At 46.0% G+C, this 22,823-nt stretch overlaps 1 protein-coding gene across 1 annotated transcript in view; it reads left to right on the top strand.

The window, feature by feature from the left end:
• Positions 1-22,823, top strand: part of BACH2 (BTB domain and CNC homolog 2) — a 96,138-nt gene that overhangs the window by 62,086 nt on the left and 11,229 nt on the right. The window contains exon 3 of the mRNA XM_009897564.2: positions 9,998-11,542. Within this exon, the coding sequence (XP_009895866.1) occupies positions 9,998-11,542 (1,545 nt within the window). The remainder of the gene's footprint in view (positions 1-9,997; positions 11,543-22,823) is intronic.

The raw sequence follows: 22,823 nt of genomic DNA, 5'->3' as shown, positions 1-22,823 counted from the left end.
GCAGGTTGCATTGGGAAAACAAATGTATTGAAAACTGACAGATAACACTGCCATATTTCCCTCGGCTTTTTTCTTCCAGTTCATCCCTGAGTGTTGAAACTTCTAATTAGTGACACTGTTATTTATACATGCATTGTTGATTCAGTCAGGTCATAGCTGAGTTGTTTCTTCTGAGAAAAGATTATCTGAAATGTCATCATCTCTTAATTTTCCTTCTAACACCTCCACCTGCAATCTGATCTCAGTAGTCTGGAAGTTCTCCTCCAAGTTAGTTCACTTATGCTTGCCTGCAGGTACTCCCTTGGCCATAATTTTGAATTTTCTGTGTTCTCCAGTTTTGCCCTAGGCAGCCTCTAACATCAACAACATACCCCAAACCATGCAATTAGTTGGGAAAAAATGGTCTGTCTGCTGAAGCTCACTAAGGTGTTTTCTTCAAACAGTAGCACACTAAGTCATTCCTCCAGTTTGATGCAGATCATTGCAGGCATTATCTTCTTAGTGGTTTAATAAAGTAGTGTTTGATTCCAGCACAATTTATTGAGTGAGGTTTTAAAATAAGGGCTCTGATAAGGTATCATGTAGTAGCTTTGCTTGCAGGGCCAGCCCAAGAGCTGTCTTTCAGTAGCTGTGCCCTCCCAGCATCCCCTTGCGGGATGCCTTGTCTTCTGAACTTCTCATGCCAGTCCGTGACCTGGAGGAATAGCCAACCAGCTGAATGTTCCCTTGCACTCAGCAGACCACTAACAGAGTACACCAAGACACATCTGCCAGAGACCACAATGGTTGGAGTAGATGTTTTAAAGATCACAGAATCAATCAGGTTGGAAGAGACCTCCAAGATCATCAAGTCCAACCAATCACCTAACCCTATCTAATCAACTAGACCATGAAACTAAGTGCCTCATTCAGTCTTTTCTTAAACACCTCCAGGGATGTTGACCCCACCCCTTCCCTGGGCAGCCCATTCCAATGGCCAATTATTCTTTCTGGGAAGAACTTCTTTCTAAGATCAAGCCTAAACCTCCCCTGGTGCAGCTTGAGACTGTGTCCTCTTGTTCTGGTGCTGGTTGTCCGGGAGAAGAGACCAGCCCCCACCTGCCTACAACCTCCCTTCAGGTAGTTGTAGACAGCAATAAGGTCTCCCCTGAGCCTCCTCTTCTCCAGGCTAAGCATGCCCAGGTCCCTCAGCCTCTCCTCACAGGGCTGTGCTCCAGACTCCTCCCCAGCTTTGTTGCCCTTCTCTGGACACGTTCCAGCATCTCAACATCTTTCTTGAGCTGAAGGGCCCAGAACTAGACACAGTACTCAAGGTGTGGCCTAACCAGTGCTGAGTACAGGGGCAGAATGACTTCCCTTGTCCTGCTGGCTGCACTATTACTGATCCAGGCAGGGCATCCCTACCATAGAAAATCACTAGATCTTCCAGTACTGTAACCTTTCAATTTTGCAAGCATCTTCCTCTACTTTTGGTAAAGATGTGTGCTGGTTTCTGCACTGAAATGTGTCAGCAGCAAAGTACTGAGGCTTATGCCTCATGATTTCTACCTTCCTTCTCAACAGTGTTCTTTTCCAGAAGGTGTGGCAAATTCAACAAATTAATTTGGTCTCTTCTCCCAGGCAACTAGCACCAGAACAAGAGGACACAGTCTCAAGCTGCACCAGAGCAAGTTTAGGCTCAAGGTGAGGAGAAAGTTCTTCACTGAGAGTCGTTAGCCATTGGAATGGGCTGCCCAGGGAGGTGGTGGAGTCACCATCCCTGGAGGTGTTCAAGAGGGGATTGGATATGGCACTTGGTGCCATGGTCTAGTCCTGAGGTCTGTGGTGACAGCTTGGACTTGATGATCTTTGAGGTCTCTTCCTACCTTGGTGATTCTGTGAATTTCCCCTTAAAATTTTCAAAGATGGGAAGAATGCTGAAAATGGCCAGGGACACTGTCAAGACTTCCAAATTCTTCATTTTGATTTTAAACCAATCTCATGTTTTAAAGGTCTAGAGTTCTTCAGGTCATCTTCAGTATCTCTGAGATTAAATAAATGTTGAAGTTGTGGGTTAAAATAGGCATTGTGATTGGATCAGAGGCTACTTCATGTTTGCGTATTTTTACTCTCAGTTTAATTTTTGTCAGTTTCTTAGACATCTTCTGATTCTGCCTTCCCCTTTGGATCATCTGGTAATATTTGCCCCAGGGTTGGACAGAATTTATCAGAATGCTTCAGCGTAGAAGCCATTACTACAGTGAATCTGACTGGGAAAACCCCTAGCACGCAGCTGCCTAAACTCCTGTGCGCCACTCATAACCAATAACGTGGGCATTGATCTGCTGGCTGTTTACGCCATCGTTATGCTGGGCAATCAATTCCAAGCCACTTGCCTCACCATCGGTGCTGACGCACTTCTCACAGGGCAGTGGAGGTGCTTTGCAATTATTGCTCCCCATCCTTGAGGCGAGCCTAGCGTGAATGGCATCGCCTTCCTCCCTGTCTCACACCCGGGAGCGTCGTGGTGAACTGTGTGCACTGGGAAGTATTGGTCTCCCCTTTCAAGTGGGGAGGGAGGAGCCCCTTTGAAGTACTGCTGCTGCTGGATGTGTTTGTTATGCCAGAGACAGGAAAATGAGGAGTTAGTTGGTTTACTCCTTCAGTCTGTAAATATTCCCACATAGGCAGTCAGGGCTTCTCCTGTAAATGTGTTGTCTGACCAGAAGCTTGGGCTTCAGTGGGGAAGGCTAAGGGCTGCAGCTGTGCATTTTGTCTTTTGAACGCAGAAAAGTAGACGTTGGGTGATCACTTCCAATATGACATCTTATATAGACCTGCTGCTGAATGGGGTTAAGCATCTCCTTGGAGCTGTCAGCCTGACACCTCAAGTGGCTGATGTAGAGGATGCGCTGGTGGAAAGATACTGGGATGCCCCTTAGGGCAGCTTGGGAGTGGCTTTGGAGGTGACAGTTTTTGCGGTGGCACATTTGCCAAACATAAATAAATAAATAATAGGTAAGTCTGCCTTCAAAGAAAGAAGCTGTGTTGTGTGTCCAGGTTCTTTCTTCCCCTGCCATGCATTCATGCCCAGGAATGTCTCTCATGGTGGCAGTGTAGTGGGCTCCCACCCCTGCAACGTGATGTGATACAGTGTGGGAGATGCCAGACTGTCGCTTGGACTTTGGATCCCTCTTCCAAAAATGTGTACACACTGCCTGAGGTGACAGAAGGCTAAACTGGGGCAAACAGGGTATCTGCTTAATTTGAAAAGTGATTTTAGGGTGAAAACAAAGGCCTCCTATGGTTGATCTCCTTCAGCGACTTACACATTCCTCTCTTGTTTAAAAGCACAGATAATACAGATACCTGCCTTGGGTGCTTCTTGCCCAAGTTGAATTTTAAAGAGCTCCACAGCTTTATGAGCAGATAGGGAAATATATCTGTAAGCTGCTGGTGAGAGAGCATTTAAATGCTGTTGAATTAGAGAGGGAGAAATGCAGTAGAATGCTTAAGTACTCTGCTGTTTATTATTTCTTCTGTCTTTTTCCTGCCTCCTGCATGTTCTCACTCAACATAAAAGGATTATGGTTTCAGAACAGTTCCTGGCTATGTGCAGGCTTACTTTGTGCATAGAGACAAACCCTGATGTCTGGCACCAGTGATTTTGCACAAGTGATGACCAGTTTGAGCCAAGTGATATATTTTAAACTTTCAGCGTTTTCCAAAGTGAAATAAGCTCAAGCTAGGAAAACCAGGATCTGCCAGGCTCCTCTATCCAAAGTAAAAATAACTAAGTAAATAACCAGGAAGTCTCTTAACTCTTAATGGAATAACAGCTTTGGTGACTGATTCTGGTTATCAGATTACACTCTGAAAATAACTTCTGCTCTATACTTGCAGTTGACTGTAAAAGAAAATACAGTGTGAGCTAATTTTAGAAAATAAGATTAGAGTTAATATTTAATCCCAGAGACCTTCTTCTTCAGAAGGCTGTGGAAAAAAATAGCTGTAGTTAACTGTCACTAATCTTATCTCCTATTTCTAGCATGTGTTTGATTATATAAGTTGTAGTGTTAGGAACAGGCTGGCCAAGTGAGAAGTTAGTAGTTTGTTTGCTACATCCTTGTGCTTATTAGACAAACTTCAGGACTGGGCTGGGATTAAAGTGTCTCTGCGTGTGCCTTTAGATTGCAGTAGCAACACTGAAAGGTTAACAAAACGGGTACCACAGTAGGCCTGCTCCAGAGCAGTGTGTGAATAACAGATTGATATTGAGTTCTGCAAGAAATGATCATATTTCTTCTATGATTCTATCCAATTGTTTTAAATTCATATTTAGTTTGGGATTTGATATTCAGCATGTGAGGCTTGATTCAATTTTCCTTTCTTCCTTCCCCACAAAATGGCTTAATAATTAAATGGATGTTTGGAGATTAGAGATGAGGGGTTTCTAACTGTGTTTGTGTACTTGGTGATGAATTTAACCCCAAAATCAAAATACTGACAGTGTAATCCATAATCCTGCAAGCAGCTTGCATGCCTCACAGAAAACCCATCAGAATTCCTATTGATTTCAACTCTCAAATGCATAAAGATGATAATCTATGCCTGTGCTGCTCTGTCAGTACTTCAGCGTTCTGAGCGGGTCTGAGGGTCTGACCAACTAATTTACACCCAGTTCAGTAGGATTTAGCAAGTAATGTTCTGCAAATCTTCGTGTATCCCTGGAGGGGAGGAGGAGGCTGTGCCCTCCCACGCCACCACCAATGAGCTTGTTCTTTTAATATGCCCCAGGTAGGCTTTATTTGAAAAGGAACAATTGCATTTAATATTTGCTGCTGAACTTTGATGCCATTTTTTAGAAGATCATTGGCACTGTGCCCTCATTAAAATGGAAATTAGGCCAGGAAAAGCCTACCAAATTACCCAAGCCCACCTCACCAGAACAAGGCTGTGCTTTGTAAGTTTTGCTACGCAGTGCTCAGAGGTAAAGTATCCATCATCTTCCCTGGAAAACCTTCCAAGGTGGTACAGGATTTGCCACTGGGTTAGGAGTCAGGACAAAACCCTACATTTTTAACATCTTCAGGTTTTCATGCTGCAATAGGCAGCAAACTAGACAGTTATTCTCTGTTCTTGATGTTAGTATGCATCACTACTGTAAACATACTCTTGCTCCATTTTAGATATGGCCTTGCCAAGTTTTGCATTCCTACATGTTTACAGTGATCTTTCTTTGCCCCTAATCACTTTTCCCCTCTTTTAATTGAGCTCAGTCTTGCTGGCATTTTGCAGAAGCTGACCTTCCCCACGCCAGATGCAGCTTCTCATACAGATGCCATTTGCAGCAGGGTTACCAGACATCCATGTTTCCTTTGGAAATAACCTTTTTCCCCCCCTGTAAGAAATACTGTCTGTGCAGAATTGGAGGATTTTGTCTATTTGTCTGGGATTTCGAGACATCTGGAAGTCTGGGCAGCCAGCTAATGAGCTGATGAACTCTGCAGTGCACGGCGAGTCAAGCCCATCCACAGAAATGTCAGCCCTCTATGTGTGCTCTGAGGCCACATCCCATGTGTTGAAAAGAACAGGGAGGCCTCCACAGCGTGCTGGATAGGCCATCATGGAGGAGAGACCGGTGAGAGTTCACCCACAGTGCTCTGTCTCCCGTGGTGCCTGTGGGTGTGTATACAACTACCACAGTTTAAAATAGAATTTCTACTCCAGAGTTCCTTACAGAAATACTGTGTTCCTAATGTGGAAGTGAGCTAACCCTCCTCCTAATTTTAGAATAGTGCATGCTGTTGTGCTCTGAAGTTGTGTCTGTAATGCTGCCTTCTTTACTAGCATTTCTCATTGCTGACTCTCGTCTCAGCTTCTTCTTCTCCCACCTGACAGTGATCAATATTTTTTTCCCTGAATTAGTCAGGTTCTCATTAATGATGTAATGCCAACCAAAGAAGGGAAGGCAGAGTAGTGTAACGACAATGCAACTATTTCTGCAAAAGCAGGAAGCTTTACCCAGAATGCATCAAGGAAATATAATGAGAGCTGATGGAGGAAAATAAGGGAAGGAAGATTTCCTCACAAGGAGGTTTTAAGTAGAGTCTGGCAATGATCTCCCAAAGGAAGCAGTGGAAGTCTGGTCACTTAAATCAATTAAAACTAAGCAGAGCATCACACTCCACAGGACTCTGTAAGGAGAAAAGCAGTGTTGGGCTGAACTAAAATAGATTTCCCAAGCTTATTTTCTGCAGGGCTGCTCTCTGTATTTTGCTGGTAAATTCAATATGGCTAATGCTGATTAACAACTCTCTTGATTGTGATTATGTCATTGCATTATTTCCAGCTTGGTCCTCAGTACCATAAACTTATGAGGACATGGACATCCAAAGCACGTCCCCTGGCTTGGCTAGCTCAGTCTGAAAGCCAAGCAACAGATAAAGGGCTGGAGAACTTTCTTTCACCTTAGCAGTGGTTAGGCTTGTTCTTGCTACAGTGCTGAACTGATATAGACCTCCATCACTTGCTGAGTGTGGTGTACCTATGGCAGTATAGCAAGAGGCAGAAGCTGCACATAAAACTCCAGTGCTTGATTCTTGGATTGCTGTAGAGCAAGATGTGCCAGATGGCTTAGGTAGGGCTGCGGTAGCCGTGTGCTCTGTGCAGTAGGTGTGCAGAAGGGCTTTAATCTATACAAGACCAGCTGGGAAGAGGAGCAAGACAAAATAAAGTGATTCACCCTTAGATTTGGCAGCATGTTTAATATGTTTCCAGTACACAGAGAAGTCCTTTCCTGGCTTGCCTTGAAAGATGAGGGAAAAGAAGCCTCCCAGAAGCTAAGATCTATGCTTTGCTTTTCTTGTCTGTGTGGGCATTTTTGTTTTGTATGTAAGCTTTACCTTTTCTCTGCCTGGTTTTCTTGTAGCCAGTCACTTCCACTTAAACAGCAGAAATGGACACAAATTGGACAAATGATCAGAGGGATGGGGACAGGGACTTGGCGTAGGAGCTTAGCCAAGGTACCCAGCAGAGATTACTACAAATCGACCTACCTACTTACACATCTATTTACGTGCAAACTAAGGTTTAACAGCAAACAAATCTTGCACATATGGTATCTTATTTACAGTAGGGGAAAAAAATAAACTGAGATTGTTGCTGGCATGTGTTTTACCCATCCAGCAAAGGTCTCTCTCACGTGTAAATGGAGACTGTTACAGCAGAGAAATGATCTGTTTCCTTCTGCAAACACAGATCGACTCAGTTTCGCTGTTTTCACAGGGATGAATCAGTCAGGTCAAATCATTTGAAAAGAGTGTTCTTACCTCTTCCTTTAGAAATCCATGTGTGGTGGTAACACACACAGCTTCCAAGCTGTTCCTTTCCCAACACGCAGTGCTCGTAACCGTGCTACAGTGCCTCAGCTCCAGCCTTCCTGCCAGAATGCATTAGGTGCAAGCAGTCCCAAAGTTACCAGGACTAAGGCAGGGGACATGCTACAGGAGCCAAACCAATATTTGGACAGCTTCAGGCAACAGCAATTGCACTAGCTTTCACACTTGGCAGAAGCTTTGCATCCATTTGTTAACAAAGTTATTGTTTGTGCAGTTTCAAGCATTGGCACTTGAGAGATTCCTCCCTGAGGGTGATGACAAGTGCCCAGTGCTTGAAAAGAGATTCTTCTCCTCTGGGTCTGAAGATTGTGAGTGAGGAAAGCTGTGTCACCAGGTAAGGTCTCGTAAGGAAGTTAAGGTGCACCTTTGACCAGTGTTTAAATCGTCCTTCACTAGAGGCATCATCAGCTGGTCGTTGTGGGGAGCCCACAGTGCTGTTTCAAGCTCTGTTTCCGATTCATTCAGCACACAACAGCTGTAACAGCTGCCTTGCTGCTGTTTGTTATCACAGTGGTTTATTTGGAGCAAAAGCCTGAGTCAGTGTGGGAGACAGCCATACCGTGCGGTGTTATGAGTCAGCTGTGGGGCACAGAGCAAGCAGGTGAAACTGGTCCAGCACAGAAAGTGATTTTAATTTGCTTTCCAGTCGTTCCACCTAGTGGCCAAGTAGCACAACTGCCAGCAGAGCTGGGTCTGTGCTGCAGACTCCCTCCTCATCAAAAGGGACCCGAAACCCCCAGACAGCATTTATGGCTGCTCCTACAGACCCACACTGCCTGCAGAGCTTACAAGATGTGTAGGAAATATGTAAGCCCTCACACTGAAGATCTTATCAAAGAGAAACATTGGCCTGTGAGTAGCTCATTAAGTTCCTGAGCAACATTGTTAATCATGCTGCATAGATAGAGTGCAGATAGGCCTTTAGTGAGCCGATAATCTAACAAATAGGCAGAAAGTGTAACACTGATAAAGCAGAGATCAGTTTAATAGCCAGCTGTAAATCTAGGCAATTCTGTACCAGAGGCATACTGTAGAACAGGAATGTGCAAACATGTGAAGTATGTGCATGGAAATCCACTGTTTCTTAAAATAGCAGATATGGTCATAATACTATGTATGGAAAAGCTATTGGGAGCAATCTTAAAGGTGCTTGAAAATACTTTTCTATTTATCAAAGCCTGCATGACTCGTGCTGCCTTCATAATCCAGCATCACAAGTTGAGATCTAGGAGTAACAAAGCCTTGTTTCTGGAAGTCAGGATTTTATTTCTTTTTTTTTTTTTTTAATTGTTTTAAATCTGAGAGCTCTGCCACTGGTCCTGAGGCAGTGTAGGGAATTTATAGGCTTTTGATTGGGACGAACTGAGTTATTCACTTACATGTATGCTAACCATGAATAAGACCCATCACTAACTCATGGCCTGATGTCTCATGAACCTCTAGAGCAGCTTCTTCAAGAGGGGATTGGATGTGGCACTTGGTGCCATGGTTTAGTCATGAGGTCTGTGGTGACAGGTTGGACTTGATGATCTTTGAGGTCTCTTCCAGCCTTGGTGATTCTGTGACTCTATGTGATTCTGTGATTCTTTCTCAGTGGGATTGATTCAATTGGAAAGACAGGAAAGCAGCTCACTTCACCTGCTGGCTAGGATATTCTTCTGGGAGTTTGAATCTCACAGCCTGGAGAAGGGACTTAGCCTCCTACTTTATAGATCCATCTTCTGATCATACACTGTTTTACAAAAAGTTGGCAGCAGTACTTCCTCTTGCAGATTGTTTCAAAAGAAGAAATTGAGCTGAGCTACCAGAGACATGTACAGCCAGAAGGAGGATGAAGGCTTTGCATCCCAACCTCATGTAGATGTGCAGGTGTTTGGCTGCTCTTAATCCCATCTGGATACCTTTGCTTGGTATGCAAAGCACAGAGAACTCAGATTTGTGACTACCACTTGCAAACAAGCTAAGAAGGTGTCTTGGTGAACTGAGACTGAAGTGACTCTCCAGGGTCATATAGAATGTGGTTGGTGCAATGGGAAATTTAACTGTGGTCTCCCAAATCTGAACATAGTGTCCAAACTGCTGAATCTCTTTCATCCTTGATGGTGAGCCCTGATTTCGAAGCAGCCTTTCACTGCTTCAGGAAGAGTAGAGTGTTCCAGGTACCTTTGTTTCCTACTCACTGGGGGGGAAAATGCAACAGCAGTTAGTGTCAGTGCATTACTTTTTTTTTGTCAAAAAATAGATATAGTTTACCTTGTGGCTTAGCAAGTTTCTTGTAATGCAGGCTCCAGAACTGGATGCAGTACTCCAGGTGGGGTCTCACGAGAGCAGTGTGGAGGGGGAGTTCACCTCCCTCAACATGCTGGCCATAGATTTTCAAGATATTTGGCAAAAATAGTGCTGAGCTCATCCCGTACAATAAGGTACAGGAAAAAGGCTAAAAGGAGCAGTGCTTCTTCTTGGGTGTAGCATCATTGCTGGTATGATGGAAAAAGAACCAGTACTGAGCAGTATTTCTTTCTCAACAGTAGATTTGTTATCTAACGACACAGTGAAGGATTTTGGATGGTAGCAAGAGATGACCTTAACACTGGCAAATTCTCTCTCTTTTTTTGCAGGTCACTGTCAGGGGATTTGGTCCATTGTTACAGTTTGCCTATACTGCTAAGCTGTTACTCAGCAGAGAAAACATCCAGGAGGTCATCCACTGCGCCGAGTTCCTGCGCATGCACAACCTGGAGGACTCCTGCTTCAGCTTCCTTCAGACCCAACTGCTGAACAATGAAGATGGCCTGTTCCTGTGCAAAAAAGATACCACCTGTCAGCGCATGCACGATGAGGAGAACTCAGACGGAGACGAGGAGGAGACGATGGAATCGGAGACGTCAAAAATATCTTGCCCAAGAGAGAGGATGCACCAAGAGCCTTTCAATTTTGAAAGCACCGTTGCTGGAGCAGACAAAGGTGAAGGGATGCTGCCCGACTCTGACATGCTGAGAGACAGCAAGGACAATTTGGACAAAGATGCAGTAACACGGTACCCCAGATACAAGAAATACCAGCTTGCTTGTACCAAGAATGTCTACAACACATCACACATCAGTACCTCAGGTTTTGCAAGCACATTCAGTGAAGAGAGCTCTGGAAATGGCCTCAAATCAGGACTTGCTATGGGGCAGATAAAAAGCGAGCCTCAGAATGAAGAGAACGATGAAGAAAGCATCACACTTTGCCTGTCTGGAGATGAACCTGACATCAGGGATAAAGAAGGGGATGTTGAAATGGACAGAAAACAGCCAAGCCCCACTTGTGTTGACAGGCCAAAAAGTGGGTCCTCTCCTTCTTGCTTGCGATCTTTCTTCAACAGAACAAAAAGCATAGATTTGGTTGGCTTCCCCAGCACTTCCCAGCAGCACTTTGGCAGGAGTCCAGCGTGCCCTTTTGAAAAAGGGACAACTCAGGGTGACCACAAAACTGATTACGTCCCTTTCACGGGGAACTATGGACAGTCCCATGCCATGCAGAAGGATGCTTCCAACTTCACAGTGGGATCACCACTCAGGGGGCCCGGCTTTGAAACTCTCTGTAAGCAAGAAGGGGAACTGGACAGGAGGAGTGTTATATTCTCTTCAAACGCTTGTGACCAAGTAAATACTTCGGTGCATTCATATTCTGGTGTGAGCAGCTTGGACAAAGACCTCACTGAGACTGTGCCAAAGGGTCTGTGGGCTGGCAGTAGCCAGTCTCTCCCTAGCTCTCAGACCTATTCGCACAGCGGACTGACAGCTGATCACCTGCCGGGAAGGATGCGGCCGAACACCAGCTGTCCGGTGCCAATTAAAGTTTGCCCTCGTTCTCCTCCTTTGGAAACCAGAACCAGGACCTCCAGCTCGTGCTCTTCCTACTCCTACGCAGAGGACGGCAGCGGTGGCTCCCCCTGCAGCCTGCGTCTTTGCGAGCTCTCCTCTTCCCCTTGCTCCCAAGGCCCCCGATTCCTGGCGCCTGAGCACCAGGAGCCCGGTGTGGTGGGGGATGGATTGTACAACCCAGTCCGAGCCCAGATTAAATGTGAGCCATCCTATGGAACAAACTCCAGCGATGAGTCTGGGTCATTCTCAGAAGCAGACAGTGAATCATGTCCTGTGCAAGACAGAGGGCATGAGGTAGGGATTTAAGATAAGTACATATATTGCAGTCATTGTGACCCAGTTAATTGCTCCTTCATTGTCTCTAATGACTTGGCATTTCCCCAGCACTTACTTTGTATATAGAGGCAAAGAGTAACTTCTATTTATCCCCTTGTCAGATGAATGTGTGTGTGGTTGGTTTCATGTAAACAGGTCTGCTTGACCCCCAAGGTGTTGGAGTTTGGGTATGGGACAACAGCAAACTGCTGACTAATGAGACTGCATTGGTGTGCTTAGGGATCTGCTAGAAGTATCCATTCTTCCTCCCTCCCTTGCACACCTGCATGGCACAAAGCACCATTCCTCATCCTTAATTTGTGGAAGTGGATCCAGATCCACTTCCTGTTGCTGCTGGTGTGTTTGAGCAACCTCATGCTGTGCCTTCACTGACACCGAGGTTTGGTCAGCCCCCTTGAAGAGCCCCTGCTTGATATTACTAACAGCCTGACTAGAGGAGACAGACAGAGTGGGAGGAGAAAGAGGGGTGAAATGACTTAAACAGTTGCACAGCTGGTCACCCTTGGTTGTGGGAATGGGTTTAGACTCCATTAAGTGATAACTGAGATGATGTTTCCTGCCCTTGACTCCACTTTGTTTGGTGGTGAGCTCTAGCAGTCATTGCATACATGGTTTCAAAGAGAGGTTACCCAGCAGTTTCCAGGACTGTTAGAATAGTAGGCCCATGGTCTGGGCTTGAAGAGCAAGCTGTGAATTCCACATGTTTCTCTCCTGAGAGGGATTAAAAAGAGGGCACACTTTAAAACTAGAGATGGGCCAGCCAGAGGTGCTGTAGTTATGACTAGTTAACCATGATTGAATAAGCTGTCTGTATGAAGCATTAGTTTGAGAGAAAACTTGGAGATGTGTTGTGGAGCCCAGAAATTGCCAGACTGGAAGTTTTCATAGAGCTTCCTTAGGAAACTGCACAATCTGGAGAGCATCTTGGTGAGATTGGGTATCTGGCTCCACTCATAATGCTGAAAGGCTCCACTGAGATCTTGTCCTTCACCATGAGGAGCAGCGAGTGCAAGTTTGTGGGGTTCACATGCTGTGAGTGCTTAGTTTGGATCCAGGCAGTTGTGGGCTATGGAGGGAAAGATTGGACTTTGGTTTATCCCTCAATCTGTATTCCAGCTACATCCCAGGCTTTGGACTATACCTTTCAGACAGATGTGAGTGGTCCCTTTAGTTGGTTGCTTATCTCTAGAAAGGGCTGAAGAGCCTGGGGGAGCCTCTGGTGTCCTAATTCTTGTAATGTACCAGTGGTTTCAAGAGGACAGTTCTTGTTTGTCTTCATATCCTGAGCTGGGGAAATGCAGAAAGGTGAGTCTTCCTGGGAGGCTGCCTGGGATACTGTTCCTAGGACTTCATTCAGGAAGTCCTACAGCAGAACCACTCTGCTTGGCCATACCAAGGTTACTCAGTGAAGCCTTTCCTTTATGAGGGGCGGAAGGCAGCAGGGAGTGGAATCGAGGGGAGCATCTGATCTCCACCCGTGTGTGCTGCTTGCTCAGCAAGGGCTAATGCACAGCATGAGGCAGAGGAGAGGGCAGGAGGTTAGCCTTTTGGGGTTTGATGATTAATTAGCTGTCATAATTGGCTAATTGTGTGGAGATGCTCTAGCAGAAATGAGCCCGGAAGAGTCAAATGAGAAGGTTATAGGAGACTGGTGGTAGTTTACTGAAAAAAGTGTGTGAATGTGTGCAGGAGACTGTGGGTGAGAGGGAAAACATTCATGAGAGGAGCAAAAGGATGGGCTGCAGGAGGCCATCTTGGCATGCTGCTGGCAGGCAGATGTGTCTAGTTCAGGATCAGATCTGGAAAGGGTTTGCTAAACTCCTGGGTTTGCTTCTGGTTTCCTCCTGGGGACATTTTTTGCATTGTGCTGAGCAAGTTTTCTCCCTGGGACTACTGATAAGGCTGCTGCTCTTTTTTTATCTTTTGCATTTGGTGGTTTTTTTGCCCCTTTTATTTTTACCCAACATTTTGATTAGGAGTTCTGGCCATTAAAAATTTAGTGAGGAGAAATTAATGCTCTGTGAGGTTGCACTGCACCATCCTGAACAAGCCAAGGGTAAATGGATTGTGCCAGGGCTTCAGATTTTATCTGGTGGTTGGATTCAATGATCTTCAGAGGTCCCTTCCAACCCCTGACATCCTGTGAGGTGAAAAATAGAATTGTAAAGGTTGTTATCCATACAAGAAAGGACACTTGCAGCCTCATTAAACAATGCTGTTTACAGCAGCTCAGCTCAGTTTATCCTGAAATCCTGCAAAATCCACCACTGTGGAAACCTCAGGGAAGGATATGTTAAAAGCCAGGCAGTAGAAAATACCTGAGCAGAAGTAAGTTCTTGTGTCCCCCATAGCAAACTCCTGGCCAAGCTGGCAGCCCATGGCTTGGACAGCAGCACTCTGCACTGGGTTAGGAACTGGCTGCATGGCCGAGCCCAGTGTGGTGGTGAATGATGCCACTGCCAGCTGGAGGCCAGTCACTAGGGGTGTCCCCCAGGGATCATTGTGGTTCAATATCTTTATTAATGATCTGGACAAGGAGATAGAGTCCACCATTAGTAAGTTTGCAGATGATACCAAATTGGGGGCAGGAGTTGATCTGTTAGAGGGTTGAAGGGCTCTCCAGAGGGACCTTGACAGGCTGGACATATAGGTGGAGTCCAACATGATGGCATTTAACAAGTCCAAGTGCCAGGTGTTGCACTTTGGCCACAGCAACCCCATGCAGTGCTACTGGTTGGGGACAGAGTGGCTGGAGTGCAGCCAGGCAGAAAAGGACCTAGGGGTGCTGATTGACAGCCAACTGAGCAAGAGCCAGCAGTGTGGCCAAGAAGGCCAATGGCATCCTGGCCTGCATCAGAAATAGTGTGGCCAGCAGGAGCAGGCAAGTCATTCTGCCCCTATACTCAACACTGGTTAGGCCACACCTTGAGTCCTGTGTCCAGTTCTCGGCTCCTCAGTTTAAGAAGGACATTGAGAATGTGTCCAGAGAAGGGCAATGAGGCTGGTGAGAGGCCTTGAGCACAAGCCCTATGAGGAGAGGCTGAGGGAGCTGGGGTTGTTTAGCCTGGAGAAGAGGAGGCTCAGGGGAGACCTTATTGCTGTCTACAACTACCTGAAGGGAAGTTGTAGCCAGGTGGGGGTTGGTCTCTTCTCCCAGGCAACCAGTGACAGAACAAGAGGACACAGTCTCAAGCTGTGCAGGGGGAAATTTAGGCTCAAGGTGAGGAGAAAGTTCTTCATGGAGTTATTTGCCATTGGAATGTGCTGCCCAGGGCGGTGGTGGAGTCACCGTCCCTGGAGGTGTTCAAAAAAGGATTAGATGTGGCTCTGGGAGCCATGGTTTAGTTGTCATGGAGGTGTTAGGTATTAGGTAATAGGTTGGACTTGATGATCTCTGAGGTCTTTTCCAACCTGGTTGATTCTGTGATTCTGTATAAATCACTCTACCTACTTTTAGCAGTTTGTCATTAGAACAGCAGGAGAGATGCACAGCAGTCTGAAATGGACTGCTTTCACCTCCCTGCAGGCTGCACAGGAATCGTCCTCTGTTCCCAAAACTGTCCGTTTACCCTTGCTGTCCTGATGACTTCCCAGATGGGTCCCTTGCCCCCTGCCATATCAGATCACATAGTGTTTGCTGGGCTTCTCTTCAAATAGTACCTGATAAGATAGCTGAGGGCAACACACAGGCGCTCACCCCACTGGAGGGTGGCCAGGCAGCTCTTCTGCTGTGGGTGGGACTTAGAGGACACAGTCTCAGGCTGCGCCAGGGGAGGTTCAGGCTAGGTGTTAGGAAAAAGTTCTATACAGAAAGAGTGATTGCCCATTGGAATGGGCTGCCTGGGGAGGTGGTGGAGTCGCCATCACTGGAGGTGTTCAGGAGAAGACTTGATGGGGTGCTTGGTGCCGTGGGTTAGTTGTTTGGGTGGTGTTGGGTTGGTTGATGGGTTGGACGCGATGATCTTGAAGGTCTCTTCCAACCTGGTTTATTCTATGTATTCTATTCTATGTATTCATTTGGGTAGGACAGCCTGATGGGAATAAGCCTGGTAGACTGACCCTTGGTTATCTTATGGGGCTGTTCAGTCTCCTTGGAATTTGGACTTTACTTGTTCTTAATTTGGTTCCTGGAGTGCTATCAGTGCCAGAATTAATGTCACCAAACATCATTTGCTGGTGTATTGATCATGTGAAAAGTAGGTAAAAGGATTTTTCTTCCTGCTTTTTCTGGGGGCACTCTGCTTTCCTGCAGATGGGTACCATTCAGGAGCACATGCCTAAGTTGTTTGGTGCCAATAGTGGGGTGCAAGGGCTCAGCATGAGTGGCATGTAGGTGAAGGTGACCCCACTCTGTGACCAGCCTAGCTGTCCCAGCCCTCTCTGTCTGCTGTGCAGATGGCAGTTGCAAGTGTCAGAGGAGCTGATGCTCCCCATACCACTGGTAAATCCTCTCCAGGATGTCTGCCTTCTGTTTTCCTTCTTGATAAGGTGGCCACCCAAAATCTGCTGAGATTTTCCTTTCTTAGGATTTTGTGATGGAAGCAGCAAGTGCAAATGTCTCTGTGTCACAGGGTTGCAGGAATGAGGCTGCTAAGCTGCTGAGACTTTATAGAAATATTTAACATATATGTTGCTCTCTTCACCCATCTCTCTCAGGCCTCCACAGGTTGTTAAAAATCAATTGTTGGGTTGTAGTACTAGAGAGAAGACTTAAACACTCAGTGCTTGCAGGCAGGTCCTGACAACCCTGCTTAAAATAGCAACAACAAAACAATAAGCCCTGAAATAATGAATTGTTGGGAAGGAAGTAATCTGTCAATCTGTTAACCTACTTAGGGACAGAAACTCCAGCACTACCTACTTTTCTTGATATTCCTTTTCTTTGGCAAGTATCTGTGGGCTTTCCTCTGCTAGAAAACTTGTAAAAACCATCATACTACTAAAGCACTTGAAAAGAAGTCTCAGCTTAGTCTAATTTGATGAGTGAGTTTTCTTCGGTGTGCTTAGTAGGTCAAGAGAGGTTCTCCTTCCCCTCTGCTCTGCCCTGGTGAGGCCACATCTAGAACATTGTGTCCAGTTCTGGGCCCCTCAGTTCAAGAAGGACCTCAGGGAACTGCTTGAAAGAGTCCAGCACAGAGCCACAAAAATGATGAAGGGAGTGGAACATCTTCCTTACGAGGAGAAACTGAGGGAGCTGGGGCTCTTTTGCTTGGAGAGGAGGAGACTAAGGGGTGAACTCATTAATGTTTATAAATATGGGAAGGGTGTGTTTCAAGAGGATGGAGTCAGGCTCAGGAGACAGAACAAGGGGCAATGGGTGGAAGCTGAGGCATAGGAATTTCCGTGGAAACATGAGGGAAAAGATTTTCACTGTGGCGCTGTCGTAACACTGGAACAGGCTGCCCGGGGTGGGGGCTTATGGAGCCTCCCTCTCTGGAGATACTTAAACCCCACCACCTGGATGCATTTCTGTGTGAGTTACTATAGGTGATCCTGCTGTGGCAGGGGGGGTTGGACTGGATGATCTTTTGAGGTCCCTTGCAACCCCTAACATTCTGTGATTCTGTGAACAAAAAGTGCAGCAGAAGGCAAGGGGTGGAGTAGTGCAAGAACCATTACTGTCTAGAGAGTTGCATTCAATATGTCTTCCATTTGTATTTCAAAAGAATTTCCCACCTGGGTTAGTGACTCACTTTTCAAAGTTTCATAAAGGCAAAGCTAGTGCAATTGGGCCACTGAGGATACTGTTGGCAAATAACCTTTGGTGAGAGGATAAACCTTTCCGTCTCAAGCAACAGCCAGCCACCCTTTCTCCATTCATCTGCTTAGCAAAGTCAGAGCCCCAGTAAAAGAGAGTGAACTGAAGTTACTCTACCAGAAACCTGCTGGAGCTGTGCTGAGTCACCTAAGCTGAGTCTTCGTCACTGCTTTATGTTTCTACTTAGTGAAGAGTATTACTTAGAAAGGAGGACTGGAAAAATACATGCTAAGGAGTTAGTTTCCCTTTGTATGTAGTTCCTCCCCAGAATTTAGTGTTTGGTCAACCCAGCTTTCCTGATCTTCCTAGGCTGACAAATATGAACATGAGATAATTACTTTCCACATTCTTCTGTGATGGATATTATCCTGACCAGGATCATCAGCAGAGCACTGGGAACTGTGTTTGGCATCATCTGCTTAAACAGAGTCTTGTCAAACATCAGTCCTGCAAGATAAACTTCATGGCAGTTTTGTTTCCTTTCTTCTTTAGGAGTGATAGCTATACTGGTAGCAGAGAATTACTGGATTACAGCTACACTCAGAGTTTTCCATTGCAGGCTTGACATTTCAGGAAGGGCCTTTTAAAAGCTGTGTTATTTCATTTCAGCCTACATTCAGTTCTATTATACCCTGAGCTGAAGGCATTGCTGGAGCTTTTGAAGGACTCTCCAGTTCTTGACTTTTTTTCTTCAAAAGCAGCTTTTTCAGATAAATACTACACTTTATTCCCCCACTCCCCCTTTTCAGTACCTTTTCTGCCCTTCTTAAATGCATCTACAGCTCCTGTTGGGGTGTCTATTCCTGGTCTCAGAAAAGCCTGATAATGGACCAGGAGTATTGTATTGTTGTGCCCTTTGAAGGGCTGGAAGCTGGGGTCACTGCAAGCGGTGAACAGGAAGAGGTCAACCCAGCATTTTAAGCACCAGCAGTGTGTGATCTGAATACAAGTCCACAAGTCATGAGCTAAAAGGGTGAGAATTCCTTCTGTATCTCCTTATCAGTGCTCCTTAAGGCACTCAGCCATGGGACTAGACACTTCCTCTAGTTCTCTAAGGCAGGTGGCGAATCAAAAGGTAACTTAGGCTGCCTCCACTAAGTGCATAGCAGTGGCCTCTCAGGCAGAATTTGTTGACACAGACACCTCATGGCCCTCAGGAGGTGAGGCTGGAGGTGACCTCAGGCAACCATACAGCCATCCATTGTGTTGTGGCAGGTAGGACATATAGGCTGTTTGCAGTTGGATCTGCCAATTAAGGCCATTTCACACCTATTTTGTGGACAGTGGTGGGTCCTTGCTGCCTGGGCTTGCTGTTCTCGTCATGCAGTCCTCTGCCATCTTGGTGTGGTTGACACCTGAAAAGAAGAGGTGCTTTAAAGGCTTTACCTATGCCCACAGCTTGGTGGGGAAATCATGGAATCATTTAGGCTAGAAAAGACCTTTAAGATCAGTGAGTCCAACCATTAACCTAATACTACCAGCTGTTAAACCATGTCCCTAAGCACCACACCTACATGTCTTCTTACAGGACCACAGGATGTTAGAGATTGGAAGGGACCTCTGGAGATCATCGCGTCCACGCCCCTGCCAGAGCAGGAGCATAGAATCTAGCACAGGTCACACAGGAACACATCCAGATGGGTCTTGAAATTCTCCACAGAAGGCGACTCCACAAACTCTCTGTGGAGCCTGTTCCAGTGCTCTGTGACCCTCACAGTGAAGAAGTTCCTCCTTATGTGGAGGTGGAACCTCCTGTGCTGTACTTTATATCCATTACCCCTTGTCCTATCACAGGGTGCAACTGAGCAGAGCCTGTCCCCTCCCTCTTGACACCAAGCCCTCAGATATTTATAAACATTTACTAAATCCTTTCTCAGTCTTCTCCAGACTAAAAAGCCCCAGGGCTTTCAGCCTCTCCTCATAGGGCACATGCTCCAGTCCCTTACTCATCCTGGTATACCATCCTTGGATCCTTGGATGCTGTATCATCCTTGAATACCTCCAGGGATGATGATTCAGTCACCTCCCTGTTACAATGCTTCATAACACTCTCAATTAAGAAAATTTTTCTAATACTCAATCTAAACCTCCCCTGATGCAACTTGAGGCCATTTCCTTTCATCCTGTCACTTACTGCTCAGAACAGACCAACACCCAGCTTGCTGCAGCCCTCTTTCAGATAGTTGTAGAGAGCAATAAGGCCTCAGGCTAGATGTTAGGAAAAAGTTCTATACAGAAAGAGTGATTGCCCATTGGAATGGGCTGCCTGGGGAGGTGGTGGAGTCGCCATCACTGGAGGTTTTCAGGAGGAGACTTGATGGGGTGCTTGGTGCCGTGGGTTAGTTGTTTGGGTGGTGTTGGATTGGTTGATGGGTTGGACGCGATGATCTTGAAGGTCTCTTCCAACCTGGTTTATTCTATGTATTCTATGTATTCTCCTTTTCTCCATGCTAAACAACCCCAGTTCCCTGAGCCCTGAATCTCATAAGACTTTTGCTCTAGACCCTTTATCAGCTTCATTGCCCTTCTCTGGACATGCTCCAGCACCTACGTATCTTTCATGTAGTGAGAGACCCAAAACTGAGTGCAGTATTCAAGGTGTGGCCTCACCACTGCTGAGTACAAAGGGTCAATCACTTCTCTAACCTTGCAGCTCACCCCATTCCTGATCCAGCCCAGGATGCAGCAGGCCTTCTTGACTGCCTGAGCACACTGATGGCTCATATTCAAACAGCCATTGACCAACTCACCCAGGTCCTTTTCCACCAGGCAGGTTTCCAGCCACTCTTCCCAAGCCTATGGCTTTGCATGGAGTTGTTGTGACCCAAGTGCAGAACTCAGTATTTGGCCTGGTGAACCCCAAACAACTGGCCTCAGCCCATCAATCCAGCCTGTAGAGCCTTCCTACCCTCAAACAGGTCAACTTTCCTGCCCAACTTGATTTCATCTGGAAAATTCCTGAGGCTGCACTCAATCCTCTCATCCACACCATTGATAAAGAGGTGAAACACAACTGGGACAAATACAGAGCCCTGGAGAACACCACTTGTGACTGATCGCCAACTGGATTTAACTCCATTCACCACCACCCTTTGCCATCCAGCCAGTTTTTAACCCAGTGAAGGGTACACCCACTCAAGCCATGAGCAGCCAGGAGAATGCTGCAGGAAAGAGTTTCAAAGCTTTTAGTCGTCCCTAGGTAGACAACAGCCAGAATGTTTCCCTCATCCACTAAGTGGATCACCTTTTCATAGAAGGAGATCATATTAGCCAAGCTGCACCTACCTTCCATAAACCCATGCTGCCTGGGCCTGATCACCTTCCTGTCCTGTACATGCCATATGGTGACACTCAAGATGGTTTGCTCTTCCCTGGCATGAAGGTCAGTCTGACAGGTCCATAGTTGCCCCTATCCTCCTTTTGTCCCTTCCTGTAGATGGGTGTCACATTTGATGACCTCCAGTCTACATGGACCTCTGCAGTTAGCCAAGACTGCTGGTAAGTGATAAGTGGCACTTTTGCCACCTCCCACAGTACCATGCAGTAGATCCCATCCAGCCCCATAGACTTGTGTGTGCCTAAGTGGTGCAGCAGGTCACTAACTGTTCTCTCTTAGATTGTGGAGGTTTCATTCTGTTCCCTGTCTTCCAGCTCGGAGGGCTGAGTGCTGAGAAAACAACTGGTCCTACTACTAAAGACTGGGGCAAAGAAACCGTTCAGGACAGCCTTTTCCTCATCCTTGGTGGTTATTTTTCCCCCACTGCATCCATCCAATAAAGGATGAAGATTCTCCTTAGTCCACCTTTTCTTGCTAATATATTTGTAGCAACATTTCCCATTGTCTTTTTAACAGCTGAAGCCAGATTAAATTCTGTTAGGGCTTTGGCTCCTCCAAGATTCTCCCTGAAGATGAGTGAGGGTACATGCTGCTAGTCTTTTCTCTTATAGAAAGTGTAGCCCATTCTCCCTATAGCCCTTAGATAGCCTTTCTTAGATAGCCATTCTTAGATAGCCTCTGGCCAAGTGAAATCAGATGGGTCCCTATTCTGTAGGACCACAAGTGGTGCCTGAGATACTGTGTAGTCAATTGAGACCCTAACAAAGATGGACACGCCTTTATTCCTGTCCTGGGTTCTATTTCTTCTTCAGCATTCATGGAAGACAGAATTGCATGCAAAGGAAGATACTAGGAAGAACAGCATAAATGTATTGATCTCTTCTGCATGAAGCAAATTACCTAATGATGTGATTCAGCCCTTGTGCTGCATTGCTTGGATGGGACCTGAGAGCTTTCAAGGGCTATTAATTTATAGGCATTAAGGCAACAGTTTGTTTCTTGTAACTCTGGAGCAAGATTTTGAACCATTTAATGAAGGTCAAGCTGGTACCTCGAATACCATCACCCTCCCATCCACAATTCATGATAACCTTTTCTTGTGGAAGTTTTTTAATCTCTCAGCTACTGTGCTGTTAAGCCAGGCTTGGGAAGTTTGTGGTCTTTTCTAGCACTTGGCAGCTCAAGAAGTCATAGATTACTGAATGCTTTGGGTTGGAAGGCACCTTTAAAGATAATCTAATCCAACCCCTCTGTAGTGAGCAGTGACGTCTTTAACTAGATCAGGGTGCTCAGAGCCCCATCCCATCTGACCTTGAATGTTCCCAGGAATGGGGCTTCTGCCACCTCTCTGGGTAACCTGTGCCAGTGTTCCACCACCTTCACAGTAAAAACTGTCATGCTTATGTCTAGTCTAAATCTATCCTCTTTTAGCTGAAAATCCTTTCCCCTTGTGTCCTACCTCAACATTCCCTGCTAAGAAGATTGTCCCTGTCTTTCTTACAAGAGCCCTTAGTTGTTGAAAGCCTGCAATAAGGTCTTCCAAGGAAGATATGAAAAGAAAAAGAGTGAGAAAGCTAGATAAGGAAACACTTGATGTTTAAATCTTAATGTGAGTGAATACAGGGCCTTGGTCCTTTCCCATATCCCAAAGAAAAGGAAAGGGAAGAGAGCAGCAGCAGCAGCAACCAGTACAGTACACGTGCAGCACAGCAGTAACCAGCATATGATGCAAGCTGGCACTGACCAGTGAAGCTTGAAGGAATTAATTGGTTATATATGGGCCTTTCATGTGCTGAGTCAATAGCTGTCTCTTGCTGCCTAGATTGCTGCTGTTATTTAGCCACTCAAAGCCATGACATTTACACTGTCATCCTAATGCTAATACAGCATACAGAAAATCATAAACAGGTTTTCTTAGTCTCCAGGGTGGGCTGGCTGTCCTCTCAGGGGAGCATCAGCCAGAGTCAGGGGCAATAGAGGTTGCAGTCGTGGCAGAAAGTACCTGTTTATTTGTTGTGTGGTGGAAACAGATCTTCTGCTGGTGGTGTTAAAATGCAGGGAAAGAGTAATTTTGCTGATAGGGAAGATGAGGAGAGGCTGAGGGAGCTAGGGTTGTTTATCCTGGAGAAGAGGAGGCTCAGGAG

The sequence above is a fragment of the Dryobates pubescens genome, chromosome 6 (assembly GCF_014839835.1).
Source record: "Dryobates pubescens isolate bDryPub1 chromosome 6, bDryPub1.pri, whole genome shotgun sequence".
Classification (NCBI taxonomy): domain Eukaryota; kingdom Metazoa; phylum Chordata; class Aves; order Piciformes; family Picidae; genus Dryobates; species Dryobates pubescens.
The sequence above is the reverse complement of the archived record's forward strand: the minus strand, read 5'-3'. Positions and strand labels throughout refer to the sequence as shown.